Source organism: Chroicocephalus ridibundus, chromosome 17 (assembly GCF_963924245.1).
Source record: "Chroicocephalus ridibundus chromosome 17, bChrRid1.1, whole genome shotgun sequence".
Classification (NCBI taxonomy): Eukaryota; Metazoa; Chordata; class Aves; order Charadriiformes; family Laridae; genus Chroicocephalus; species Chroicocephalus ridibundus.
Genome location: NC_086300.1, coordinates 2,315,824 through 2,328,238, shown reverse-complemented (window position 1 = coordinate 2,328,238; position 12,415 = coordinate 2,315,824). Strand labels below are relative to the sequence as shown.

Genomic DNA, 12,415 nt, shown 5'->3' with positions numbered 1-12,415 from the left:
ACGGCTCTTGCACAGCCCTTGCACAGCCCTCGCGCAGCCCTCGCACGGCACTTGCACGGCTCTGATGCAGCTCTTGCACAGCCCTCGCACGGCTGTCGCACGGCTCTCGCAGGCAGCACGCCGCGCTGGGGGAGAGGGGACGGGGACCAGCTCTCCCCACATCTGCCTGGAGGCTGGTGAGGAGGGAGGTCTCCGCTCCTTAGGCCTGGGGAGGGGGGCGATGATCTGAGCAGCCTCCTGTGCCTCAGTTTCCCCTCTGCGAGCAGGGCAGTGCTGCGTGGGACCCAGGACATCATCCCCCAGCTTGGGGAGGCGGGGGGGGATCAGGCCCTGCCATGGGGACGGTGCTTGTGCCACCCCCATACCGCACTCGCCACCCTCAGCCCCACAGGGACATCCCGCGTGTGCGCCATCCCCCCCCATTTCCCCCCCCCGTGGCCGGGGGGGGATGGGCACTGTGGGATTGAAGCCCCGGACCATACGGGGAACCAGCAGGCGACCTTCTTTCCCCCCCCCGCGGCTGCCGAGGGGGCCGCGGGGAGGGGGATGCCGGGAGGAAAATTCCCGGCCCCGTTGCCATGGCTTCCCATCAGGATGCGCTTGCATCATGGGCAGCCCGAGGGGGCCGGGGTGCGGGGGTCCCCACGGGGCTCAGGGCGGGGGGCTCCCTGGCAGCGTCGCCTGCCTGAGCGGGAGCGCGGGGGCGGGCGGGGGGGGCTCCGGGCGGGCAGCGCCAGCAGATGAACACGTTTTGGAGCCGGTGACGTCTGCTCCGGCATCGCCGAGGGAGGAAAACAGGCGGCAGAGCCTGAGTCCGGCCCCACGGAGCAGAGCAGGCTCCCAGCCGGCTCAGGCATCGTGCCCACCATGCCGCCCCCGGGCTGGCCGGCGGGGCCGCAGGGGGCCGGGGGGCTCCGCTGAGCCCCAGCCATGGGGCCGTGGTGCTGGCCGCTGCTCTGGTGCTTTTTCACGGCACTGGTCCACGGCACCATCCTCGTGGGGGGCCAGCGCTCACCGGAGAGAACCCCCCAGCCAGCAGGATGGTCCCTGTCCCCGTCATCCTCATGGTCACCCACCCCGGAGCCGGGAGCGTCAGGGGACCCCGAGGGCTCGGCGGCGGCGCTGGCTTTCCTGCAGACGGGCGATACACAACGACTGGCCCGGGTCAACTGCAGCCGGGGTGTCGCGGCGGGGGCAGCTGGCCCCAGCCCCCCCCCGGCGCTGCGTGCCGCCCTGCGTGCCGCCCCCGAGGCACTGGCCCACGCCGCCAACTTCCTCAACATGCTCTTCCAGACCAACGACATCCGCGAGGCCAGCGTGGCCGAGGACGTGGAGTGGTACCAGGCGCTGGTCCGCAGCCTGGCGGAGGGGCACCCGTGGGTGCGGCGGGCAGTGCTGGCCCTCGACGCCCACCCGCTGGCCGCCAAGCCCCGGCTGATGCTGCAGGCCACCAAGGGGGACGGCGAGATCCTGCTGCAGGACGTCTCCGCCGCCGCCCCCAGCCTCGGCAACCTCAGCTGGGACAACGACTGGTTCAACGCCCTCAAGTCCCAGCGGACCCCCCTCCTCCGCAAGCGCCTGCTCAGCAATGACCTGCGCAGCATGGAGACCCCCAAGTGGCAGCGGGGGGACAGCTACGTGGGGGAGCCGGGCCACGTGCGGTGGTCCCCACCATTCCTGGAGTGCCGGGACGGCAGGTTCCTGCCCGCCTGGGCGGTCACGCTCTCCTCCGCCTTCTACGGGCTCAAGCCGGACCTCAGCCCCGAGTTCAAGTGAGTGGTACCCGGAGGGGCTGGGGGGTGTAAAGGGTGCTGGGAGTGGTGTAAAGGGGGCTGCTGGGTGCCCCATGTGCCTGCTGGGGGGTGCGGCTGGAGGCATCACCCGGTGGTGCAGGTGTGTGTGTGTGTCCCCCCCGTGTGTATGCCTGGGCGTGCGTGTGCGTGGGTATTTGCACGTCCACAGACGCGGAGCTGCCCCCAGTGCCCCCTCAGTCGTCCCCGGGCTGCCACCCCTGGCTGCCACCACCAGGCCCCCCCCGCCATGGCCATGCTGGGGGTGGGTGAGCCGGGCTGGGGCCCCTCCTGGGAGCTGGGGGGTGTCCCCAGGCTGGTGGGTCCCTACCACCAGGTCCCCTGGCACCCCCTGAGCAAGGAGCCACAGTGGGAGGCACTGGGGAGGGAAGGGGGCAGGGGACTTTAATCCCAGAGAGGGAACATGGCCCCGTTTCCAAAGGGGACACCCTGTCCCCCTCGGAGCACCCAGGGAGGAGGGTCTGTCCCCCAGGGCGAGGGGCGACATGCAGGGGCCACCCCAGCAGCTCCTCGTTCCCATTCGGTTGCATTAAAGCCCGTCTTGAGAGGCAGAATTCACCCCCAGGAGCTGCTGCCCCCGTCCCTGTCCCTGTCCCCGTCCCTGCCCCAGCTCCAGCCTCTCCCACACGGCTCCGAGGGGGGACATCCCTGGCTGGGGTCTGGGGACATTGCTGACACCTCGTATTGTCCCACTCGTCCATACGCCGGCGCCCCTGTGGCTGCCTGTCCCCGCGGCAGCGGTGGGGCACGGCCACGCTGGGTGGGGGGCACAGGGTGGGCATGGGGACACCCTGCGCAACCCCTGGGGCCGACCCCGTCCCTCTGCGCAGGGGCGTCGTGCGGGTGGACATCGAGCTGCGGGATGTGGCCATCGACCAGTGCGCCAGCGGGCCGGGCTGGTTCGCGGACACGCACCGCTGCGACCTCAACAGCACCCAGGTACCGGCCGCCGGCACCACGCACCCTGTGCAGGGCTGGGGGGTCCCCCGCGCCGAACTGTCCCCGTCCCCCCAGCCGGGCTGTCCCTGCCGCCCGTCCCTCCCTCCGGGCTGAGTTTTATCCTCTCCCGGCCGATCCATCTGCTTCGTTCAGCTGCTCTCGGCGCGGGGTTTATTGTGCAAATCTCCCTTCCCTGCTGCCAGCAGCAGCGTGTGACCTGGCCGGTCCCTGCCCGGGCACCGCGGGGACAACCGGGCTCCGGGGGCTGGCAGCCGCTGGGCGAATGACCCCGAGCAGCAGCCCCCGATCCCCTCCGGCGGTGCCCACCCGAGCGAGCCGGTGATGCCCGAGCGTGTTTCGGGGCTCGACACAACCTGCAGCATCCCCGAGGAGGGCAAACCCCGCAGCCCCCCAGCCCAGTGCAGGTCGGGGTCCCTGCCCGAAGGCAAAAAGCCGTCCCCAAGTGGGAAAGGTGTCACCAGCTTCTCTTCCCTGCCAGCACCCCGCGGGCGATGCCCTCCGGAGGGACGGGCTCTGCCGCCGGGCATCTCTCCAGGAAACAACAATACCCAGAAAAACGGCCATGGGCGGGATGGGGCCGCGGGGGATTAGGGAGCGGTGCCCCGGCTGCCGTCACGGCCGGGCGGGATTAGCGCGCTCTGCTGCATTAGGTGTCCATTTAGGTTTTAGGGGGGGATTTGGGGGCCAAGCTTTGGCTTTTAATACTTAAGTGTTTAACCACTGATTCCTCCCGGGCGTGGGGGAGGATGGTGTGGGGCTGGGTACCCGGGGGCTGCCGGAGCCCCCGGTGCCAGGGGGGATGCGGGGTGAGGGGAAGGATTTGGGGTGCAGGAGGAGCCCCTCCGTGTGTCTCAGCCTGTCTCCTTCAGTGTGTCCCCCAGGAGAGCCGCGGCTTTGTCCTCGGGAGGTACCTGTGCCGGTGTAAGCCGGGCTTTTACGGGGCCGGCGGAGTGGCCAGCGGTGCCCGGGCAGGTGGGTGCCATGCCCAGCCCCGGGGTGCCCCGTTTCACCCAGTGGCACGTGGCTACAGCGCTGGGGCGCGGGGCTGGGGGGGCTTTGGGAAGCCGGAGCACGTGCCCTGGCAGGGAAAGTGCCACCAAGCCCGGGACGTGGTGGCCTCACCGGGCCGTCGCTCTGTCCCCAGGCGCGGCGGGGAACGCGGCGGGGGCGGACGGCGGGTCCCGGCTGGGATGCCAGCCCTGCCGCCGGGGATGCGCCACCTGCGAGGACGACGCGCCCTGCCTCATCCAGGAGGACCGGGCGCTGCGGGCGGCCGTCCTCTCCTGCCAGGCCTGCTGCATGCTGGCCGTCTTCCTCAGCATGCTGGTCTCCTACCACTTCCGACAGAGCAAGGCAAGGCGTCCCCGCGCCTCCCCCCCTGCCCTGCTCCCCGCCTCCCCTACACCCCACAGGCTCGGGGGGGGTCTCCCTGCCCCGGTTCCAGCCCCCCCGCCACGGCCGCGGCTCCCAGCTGCGCCCTCACGCCTCTGTCCCCGCAGAGGATCCGGGTGTCGGGAGTCGTCCTGCTGGAGACCATCCTCTTCGGGTCCCTTCTCCTCTACTTCCCCGTGAGTATCCAGCCCTCCCCGGGGCCAAAAACCTCCGGCCTGGGGTTGAAGAGCGTTTGCAGCCTGGCCGGCTGCCCCCCCAGCGAGGGCACCGAGCTGGCCCCGAGCAGGGCACGGGCACAACTCTGCCTAATTGTGAATTTTGCCGGCGCGGCCCCCGGCGGCTGCGGTATAAACCTTCTCGGGAAACCAAATCCCTTTTCTCCCGCTGGCGACGGGAATTAATCCCTGCCCAAATCCCTTCTCCCTCCCGCCAGAGCTGTGTCGGGGGCTGCAGAGCCAAGGGGGAAGGGTGGCAGTGGGGCTGGCTGGGGGCAGGTGGCGTCCGAGTCTCCGGCGTTCGCTGCCCGCCCCCGGCAGGCGGGATCCGGCCCCATGCACCCCCCGACCCCTCTCTCCCCCCGCCCCAGGTCTTCATCCTCTACTTCAAGCCGAGCATCTTCCGCTGCATCGTCCTGCGCTGGGTCCGCATGCTGGGCTTCGCCATCGTCTACGGCACCATCACCCTCAAGCTGTACAGGTAGCCGGGGCGGGGGGGGCTGGCTGCCTGGGACCCCCCATGGCGGGGACGGGCTGGGGGCTCACCCCTCCACGCCTCGCAGGGTGCTGAAGGTGTTCCTGTCCCGCACGGCCCAGCGGGCGCCGTACGTCTCGAGCGGGCAGGTGCTGAAGATGCTGGGGCTGATCCTGCTCCTGGTGCTGTGGTTCCTGGCGGCCTGGACCGTCGGGATGCTGGAGAACGTCGAGAAGAACATCCCGCTGGTGATCCGCACCCAGACCGCCCGCGGGCTCCACTTCTACATCTGCGGCCACGACCGCTGGGACTACATGATGGTGATCGGTGAGACCAGCCCCCGGGGTGTGCCAGGGGGTCCCCCCAGCCCCAGGACCCCATCTCGTAAATGTGGCACGTGGGGTTTGAATTTCCTTGTCCATTTAATCTGCCTGGAGCCTGCAGGCAGGGCTGGGGCACCCGAGCTGCCTCCTGCCCTCTCTCTCTGAGCATCCCCGGGACTTGCCACGGCACTGGGTAAATCCCCCGGCGCAGGCGGTGAGTCCCGGTGGCCTTTGGGTGAGCTGTGCCGGAGGATGCTCCGCACTGGACCCGGCTCCGGCCATGGCACATGCCAACGGCAGCTGGGCTGAACGCGTTGGGCTGGATGCGGCCCAGCGCAGGGAGGTGCCGGTGGGCGGCAGCACCCACCCCGCAGCTCGGCACCCATCGGTGCCGCCCGGGAAATGATGCTGAGAGCAGCAGGGTGATGGGTGGGGGGGCTCAGCATCGCTCCCCGTCTCCCTCCCGCAGCCGAAATGCTGTTCCTGCTGTGGGGCAGCTTCCTGTGCTACGCCACGCGCGCCGTGCCCTCCGCCTTCCATGAGCCCCGCTACATGGGCATCGCGCTCCACAACGAGCTCATGATCTCGGCCGCCTTCCACGTCGTCAGGTAGGACACGGGGGCTGGGAACCGAGATCCCTGTCGCCGGCGATGCGGAGGAACCGGCGGCAAATCCCCAGTCCCACGTGTGTTCCTGGCCAGGGTGGAGGGTGCGGGGACTGGAGGTGGGGAGGGGGCGGCGGGCGCCTTGGCGGGACCCTGCGCTGCCCTCCTCGCCCCTTCCAGGTTCATCATGGTCCCCTCACTGCACCCCGACTGGACCCTGCTGCTCTTCTTCGCTCACACCCATGGCACCATCACCATGACCCTGGCGCTGCTCTTCATCCCCAAGGTAACGCTCGGCCCGGGGCCGCGAGGAGACGGGGGCTGGGCTTCCCCGGCGTTTCGGGGACCCCTCGGCAAGCTCGCCCCTCGCCACCCCCAGTTCCTGCACGCCGGCTCGCCGCTGCGGGAGGAGATCGCGGCCGAGGTCTACGAGGACGAGCTGGACATGCGGCGCTCGGGCTCCTGCCTGAACAGCAGCATCGCGTCCGCCTGGAGCGAGCACAGTCTCGACCCCGATGACATTCGGGTGGGTGGCACACTCAGGACCTTCTTTTGACGCTAGCTATGCAGCCCCGCGCAGAGTAAGAGGTGCCTTTTGCGATCTTTCTCCTGATGCAAAGCAGAGTCGGGGGCGGGGTGGGGGGGAGAAGGGGGTGCGGGGGAAGCCACCATCGGCGGGGAAACCTGCTGCGTCCCCTGGGTCGGAGGGACGGGCAGCGCGGGGGACTGGGGACGTGGGGACTGGGGGCTTTGCGGGGTCTTCCCACCCGCGGCCCCATCGTCCGTGCTCTCCTCTCTCCCCTCTCTCTGCCGCGTCCCCCCGCCCGCGGCGCGCAGGAGGAGCTGAAGAAGCTTTACCGGCAGCTGGAGGTGCACAAGACGCGGAGGATGGCAGCCAACAACCCCCACCTCCCCAAGAAACGCAGCTCCCGCCGCAGCCTGGGCCGCTCCATCGTGCGCCGTGTCACCGAGCTGCCCGAGGCGGTGACACGCCGCAGCAGCGGGGAGCGGGCGGGCACCCCGGCACGCCGCAGCTCCTCGGCCAAGCTGCTCCCCGACGCCGGCGGCGCCAGCCTGCGGATGCGGGATGAGGGTTCCCGGCGCCGCGCCGCAGCCCTGCGCAGGTCCTGCAGCACCGAGGGTCCCGCGCGGGAGCCCCCGGGAGGCTCGCCCGCCCCCGGGTCCCCCTCACCGGGGAGGAAGACGATGGCCACCACGGCCTCGGAGCACTCCGACAGCGAGTCCCTCGACGCCGCCCCGCTCGTGTGCAAGTCGGCCAGTGCCCACAACCTGGGGGGCCACGGGCAGCCCCCCCCGCCCCGCACAGCCCCCTTGCTGAAGTCGCTCAGCGTGGTGGCCGGGTCTCGGGAGGAGGCCCTGCTCGCCGCCAGCCGAGCTGCGCGGGAGAAGTGTCACGCCAAGCGGCACCCCCCGGCCCCATCCTCGGAGCCCCCCAAAGGAGCCGGGGAGCCCCAAAGCCCCGGTGCGGCTGATGCCACCCCGCCAGCCGGCTCCAGCCCCGCCGAGGGGTGGCCCCAGGAGGACGTGTCCCCCCCAGGTGATGGCAAGGTGCAGAAACGCGTCACCTACGCCCCCATCAAGAGCGTCAGTGTCGACAGCTCCCACCCCCCGGGGCGGGTGCGGGTGGCAGTGAGGAGGACCCCACCGCCGCCCCCCATCCGGTACCAGAGCCTGGTGCGGCGTGCCACCCCGGCCGGGGACAGCCCGGAGCCAGCGCAGCCTCCTGCGGACCCCCCAGCACGGGCAGCAGAGCCAGAGGGGACACAGGAGGGGACACAGGAGGGGACAGCCGAGGCAGAGCCGGGGCGCGTGTTCCCCCCGGCGGGGAAGGGCAGGCTGCTGACTGCTGCCTCCATCCCGGCGCAGGTCTGTCCCTGGGAGCTGATCCAGGACGAGATCCTGAGCCAGAAGCAGAAAGCCACCGAAGCAGCAAAGTCAGGGACCCCTGGTGACGCAGCAGCCACCCCCGCCAGCCTCAAGCCGCCCCCCCCGAAGGCCTCCCTCCGGGGCCTGGGACTCGCCATCAAAGCTTTCAACCGCTCCAAGGGGAAAAGCACCCTGAAGGGGAAGCGAGAGAGCGAGGGGAGCCTCAGGAAGAGGGGGGGCAGCAGGAGGGAGAGGCCCAGCCTGGCAGAGACGTCAGCCGTGTCCCTCGGGGCCATCGGCCGAGACCCCGCCGCCAAAAGCCCTGAATGGAGCAGGCAGAGACCGGGCAGCGAGCCCACCGCCCACCCATGGCAGGGGGGGACAGTCCCCTGCCAGCACAACAACAACTCCAGCACCGCCTGGGGAGCCGCGGGCTGGGGGGACAGCAGGGAAGAGGCAGAAGGACGGTGGGACAGCCCAGCCCCGGGGACAGGCAACTCTGAGACACTGGGAGAGGAGCCCAGGGCTCCCCAGGGGGACGTGGACGCTGGTGGCGGGTCTGGGGTGCGTGAGATCCCACCCAGTGTTGGCCACCAAGAAGGAGCTGAACATCCCCATGAAACCCCAGCGGTGGCCAGCAGCGGGACAGCACAGATACGTCCCCAGCGAGGGGAGGAGGGTCCTGTGGCAGAGCCAGGGAAGGATGCTCCTGCCGTGGAGCCGGGGCAGGATGCTCCTGCGGCCATCGTGAGGCTGATGGCACCGACGGAAGGGGCGGCGGGGCTGGCTGAAGGACTCGAGGTGGGCAGCAGACCCAACCGACCCCAGGACCACGCGGAGGTGCAGCAGCCAAGTCCAAAACCCATCGCAGGCAGCCCCCGCCCGTCCACCGCCGGCGTGCAGAGAGCGGCTGCCGAGAGGCCGGGGGCTGAGGTTTGTCCCCAGGGAGCCCCGCGTGTCCCAGCAGGAAAAGCAGCCTTATTGCGCCAGGAGGCGGTCGCCCCCCAGGAGGACGGGGGGGTCCCTCCGGGCAGGGAGAGCCCAGCCAAGGCGCTGGGGAAGGGGGGCAGCCGGCCCGCGCCCTCGAGGAGCGGGGACACCCAGAGGGTCCCTGCAAAGAGCCAGAGCGCAGAGGTGGTCCCGGCTGCGGCGGGGAAAGCCAGGAGCACGGCGGCAGAGGTCTGTCCTGGGGAAACTCGGGCAGATTCCAGGGTTAAGATAGAAGTTTGTCCCTGGGAGGAGAGTGGGAGCGAGCGCTGGGGGCCAGGCAGAGCGCCGGGGAAGGGCGGCAGCGAGGGGGATGGTGGCCACCCCGGCGAAGAGCCGGGCACGGAGAAACCACCAGCAAAAACCCCAGAGCTGCCCAAAGCGGCTTCGGAGAGAGCGGGCAGCGCGGAGGGCAGGACGGCCGAGGTTTGTCCGTGGGAGAGCGGGGAAGGGGGAAGGAGCGTCAGAGCAGAGATCTGCCCCTGGGACGCGGAGGGGGCTGCGCCGGAGCGAGAGGGGGAGGAAGGGGAGAGGAGGCGGCTGGGCAAGTGGGTCAGGAGCATCAGACCAAAATCCCTGGGTTTGCTGAGAGCGCAGGAGAGCGGGAGCGGCCCGCAAGCGCCCGGCCGGCCCTGGGGCAGCACCGGCAGCGAGGGACCCCCACCAAAACCCGCTCCCAGAAGCTCCGAGCTGCCAGAAGTGGCCTCGAGGAGCCTGACGAGCCCACGGGCTTCAGTTTGTCCCTGGGAAGTGGCTGGAGCCGACAGCGGTGCGGACGTTTGCCCTTGGGAAAGGGGAACAGCCTTGTCCGATGCAGGAAAATTAGCCGATGGTGACGTTTCCCAAGTGAAAAATGGGATTCCCCCACAGAGAGCAGCCCCGCGGGGCACTAGAGACACGGCCCCGGCTGCAGACACGGGGAGCGACCAGCGAGGATCCCCCAGCCCCAGGGAAGGTGCAGAGCAGCCCGGCATCGGGCTCCTAGCAAAACACCCAGCTCTGCCCAAAACGTCGCCCAAGCAAGCAGGAACCAGCAATAGCAAAAAGGCCAACGTCTGTCCGTGGGAAGAGGAGGATGAGCCGCTTCCTAAAACAGAAATCTGCCCTTGGGAAGAGCCTGCAGCTCCATCGGGAAAGGAGAGACCAAGGCAGGACACGCGTGGGACTTCCAAAGGGGAAAACAAACCAGGACTGGGAGAACTTGAAGACATCAAAGCAAAGCTGGCAGAGGCGGGTGGCCGTCGACCTGAGCGCAGGGACAGCAGGATCTTGGCAAAGTTCGTTAGGAAAAGCCTGGACCGTTCAAAAGCAGAGTTCAAGGAATCCCAGAGCACGGAGAGCATCAAGGAGGAGGTCTGTCCCTGGGAGAGCCTGGGCATGGAGCAGCCACCAGAGAAGCCCCGCGCCAGGAGCCCGGCGCTGCCCAAATCGCCCTCAAAGAAATCCCAGAGTGTGGAGAGCCTGAAGGCGGAGGTCTGTCCCTGGGAGAGTCAGGAGCTGGAATCCACCGATAAAGCAGAAATCTGCCCCTGGGAGGCGGCTGCTCCACCACCAAGTAAAGAGAAATCAAGACAGGACAAAGATGGTCCATTCGCGGTGAGCAAAGGCCCTTTTAAAAGTCAAGTTGTCCACAAAGAGATCGGAGAGAGCACATCTGGAGATAAGGAGAAATCAAGGGGAGACCGTGAGTCCGTCTGCCCCTGGGAGAGCACAGACACGGAGGGCACCTCCACGGGGTACGGCAAAAAGAGTGCGGAACTGCTGAAAGGCACCACTAAGAAGTCGGAGAGCACGGAGAGAACGAAGGCTGAGGTCTGTCCCTGGGAGTGTCAGGAGCTGGAATCCACCGATAAAGCAGAAATCTGCCCCTGGGAGGCGGCTGCTCCACCACCAGGTAAAGAGAAATCAAGACAGGACAAAGATGGTTGGTCCATGGGGAGCAGGAGCCCTTCTACAGGTCAAGGCCTCCACAAAGAGATTGGAGAGAGCACATCTGGAGATAAGGAGAAATCAAGGGGAGACCGTGAGTCCGTCTGCCCCTGGGAGAGCACAGACATGGAGGGCACCTCCACGGGGTACGGCAAAAAGAGCGCGGAACTGCTGAAAGGCACCACTAAGAAGTCGGAGAGCACGGAGAGAACGAAGGCTGAGGTCTGTCCCTGGGAGTGTCAGGAGCTGGAATCCACCGATAAAGCAGAAATCTGTCCCTGGGAGGCGGCTGCTCCACCACCCGGTAAAGAGAAATCAAAACAGGACAAAGACGGTCCATTCGCGGTGAGCAAAGGCCCTTCTAAAAGTCAAGTTGCCCACAAAGAGATTGGAGAGAGCACATCTGGAGATAAGGAGAAATCAAGGGGAGACCGTGAGTCCGTCTGCCCCTGGGAGAGCACAGACACAGAGGGCACCTCCACGGGGTACAGAGCAAAGAGTCCAGAGCCACTGAAAGGCACCACGAAGAAATCAGAGAACACGGGGAGAACGAAGGCTGAGGTCTGTCCTTGGGAGAGCCTGGGCACGGAGCAGCCACCAGAGAAGCCCCGCGCCAGGAGCCCAGCGCTGCCCAAATCACCTTCAAAGAAATCCCAGAGCGTGGAGAGCCTGAAGGCGGAGGTCTGTCCTTGGGAGAGTCAGGAGCTGGAATCCACCGATAAAGCAGAAATCTGCCCCTGGGAGGGTCTGGGCACGGAGGAGCCCACCCTGAAAACCGCAATGGGGAAAGAGCCATCCAAGAAATCCGAGAGCACAGAGAGCAGGAAATCTGATATTTGCCCCTGGGAAGCGGCAGAGCCCGATGGCTCGGAGAAGGAAACCTTCAAACCAGGCGCGCACCCACGGGGAGCTGACAGAGCATCCCCCCCAGTGACGGGAACGTCACAGCCAGCGGCAGGAGCCAGCGCCGTGTCTCCAACAGCCCTGCTGAAACAATTCAAGGGCAGATCCATCGGCACGGCTGAGCACAAGCCCCTGTGCCGCATCCAGCCTGGCATCCAGCCCCCCCGCGCACCCAGGGCAGAGCGGGGAGCGAGCTTGGCTCCCGCAGGCGGCAGCAGCCCCAGCCTGGGCAGTAGCATAGCCGAGGTTTGTCCCTGGGAAGCAGAAGAGGCTCCATCTGCATCCGGCGAGACCAGCACCGACACGAGGAAGACCTCCGAGGTGTGTCTGTGGGAGGTGGAGAGCATGGACCTCCCCCCCGACCCTCCGCAGGCAGGGCAGAGCCGGGGCGAGCCCCCAGGACAGAGACCGGGCTGCAAACCCGAGTGAAACCAAACCCGACCGTCTGCCCCTGGGACGAGGAGTAGCTCCCTCCATCCGTCTGGCTGCCAGCCGGGCGCAGACACGGCTGTCACCAACAGAAAGTCTTGAGCTGAAGGCTGCTGCCCACCTGGGGACAGAAGCATCCACCAAAGCCAAGGGCACAGTCACGCTCCCAGCGGGCTCCAGTGGTGGCCATCAACCAGCCAGGCTTGGGGACCGGTGCGTCGAGGGGACAGTTAGCACATCATGCCTTCATCGAAGCCCTTAAGCCAGGCGGTAGCCTGCCAACGTCACCCGCCGCTTACCCGCAGGTACCTGGCCCAGCGCAGGGTCCCCTTGGTCCAAGTGGGGCACCCAAACGCGTTCAAACAGCCGTGGCGCCAGCCTTGCTCGCTGCCACCGCCACGGCAGACACAAAGCTACAGCTCGCCAGCTAGAGACGCTCACCCGCAACCTCTCCAGCAGCAGAACGTCCTCCCGCCACACCGGGAGGGTTGTGCCTCTC

At 68.0% G+C, this 12,415-nt stretch overlaps 1 protein-coding gene across 2 annotated transcripts; it reads left to right on the top strand.

Annotated features, from left to right (window-relative positions):
* Nucleotides 1-682: 682 nt before the first annotated feature.
* GPR179 (G protein-coupled receptor 179) lies at nucleotides 683-11,925 on the top strand. 2 transcript variants are annotated; one of them, XM_063354279.1, is made up of 11 exons: nucleotides 683-1,772; nucleotides 2,642-2,750; nucleotides 3,641-3,743; nucleotides 3,916-4,124; nucleotides 4,271-4,339; nucleotides 4,750-4,859; nucleotides 4,942-5,180; nucleotides 5,646-5,784; nucleotides 5,962-6,067; nucleotides 6,161-6,307; nucleotides 6,619-11,925. In XM_063354279.1, exons 1-11 carry the CDS (start codon nucleotides 931-933, stop codon nucleotides 11,914-11,916), a joined length of 7,371 nt encoding a protein of 2,456 aa, XP_063210349.1. In that variant the 5' UTR covers nucleotides 683-930; the 3' UTR covers nucleotides 11,917-11,925. The 2 variants fall into 2 exon arrangements, with proteins under 2 accessions (XP_063210349.1, XP_063210350.1); XM_063354280.1 differs by lacking the exon at nucleotides 3,641-3,743 and having other exon boundaries at nucleotides 1,457-1,772; nucleotides 4,976-5,180.
* The last annotated feature ends 490 nt before the right edge of the window (nucleotides 11,926-12,415 follow it).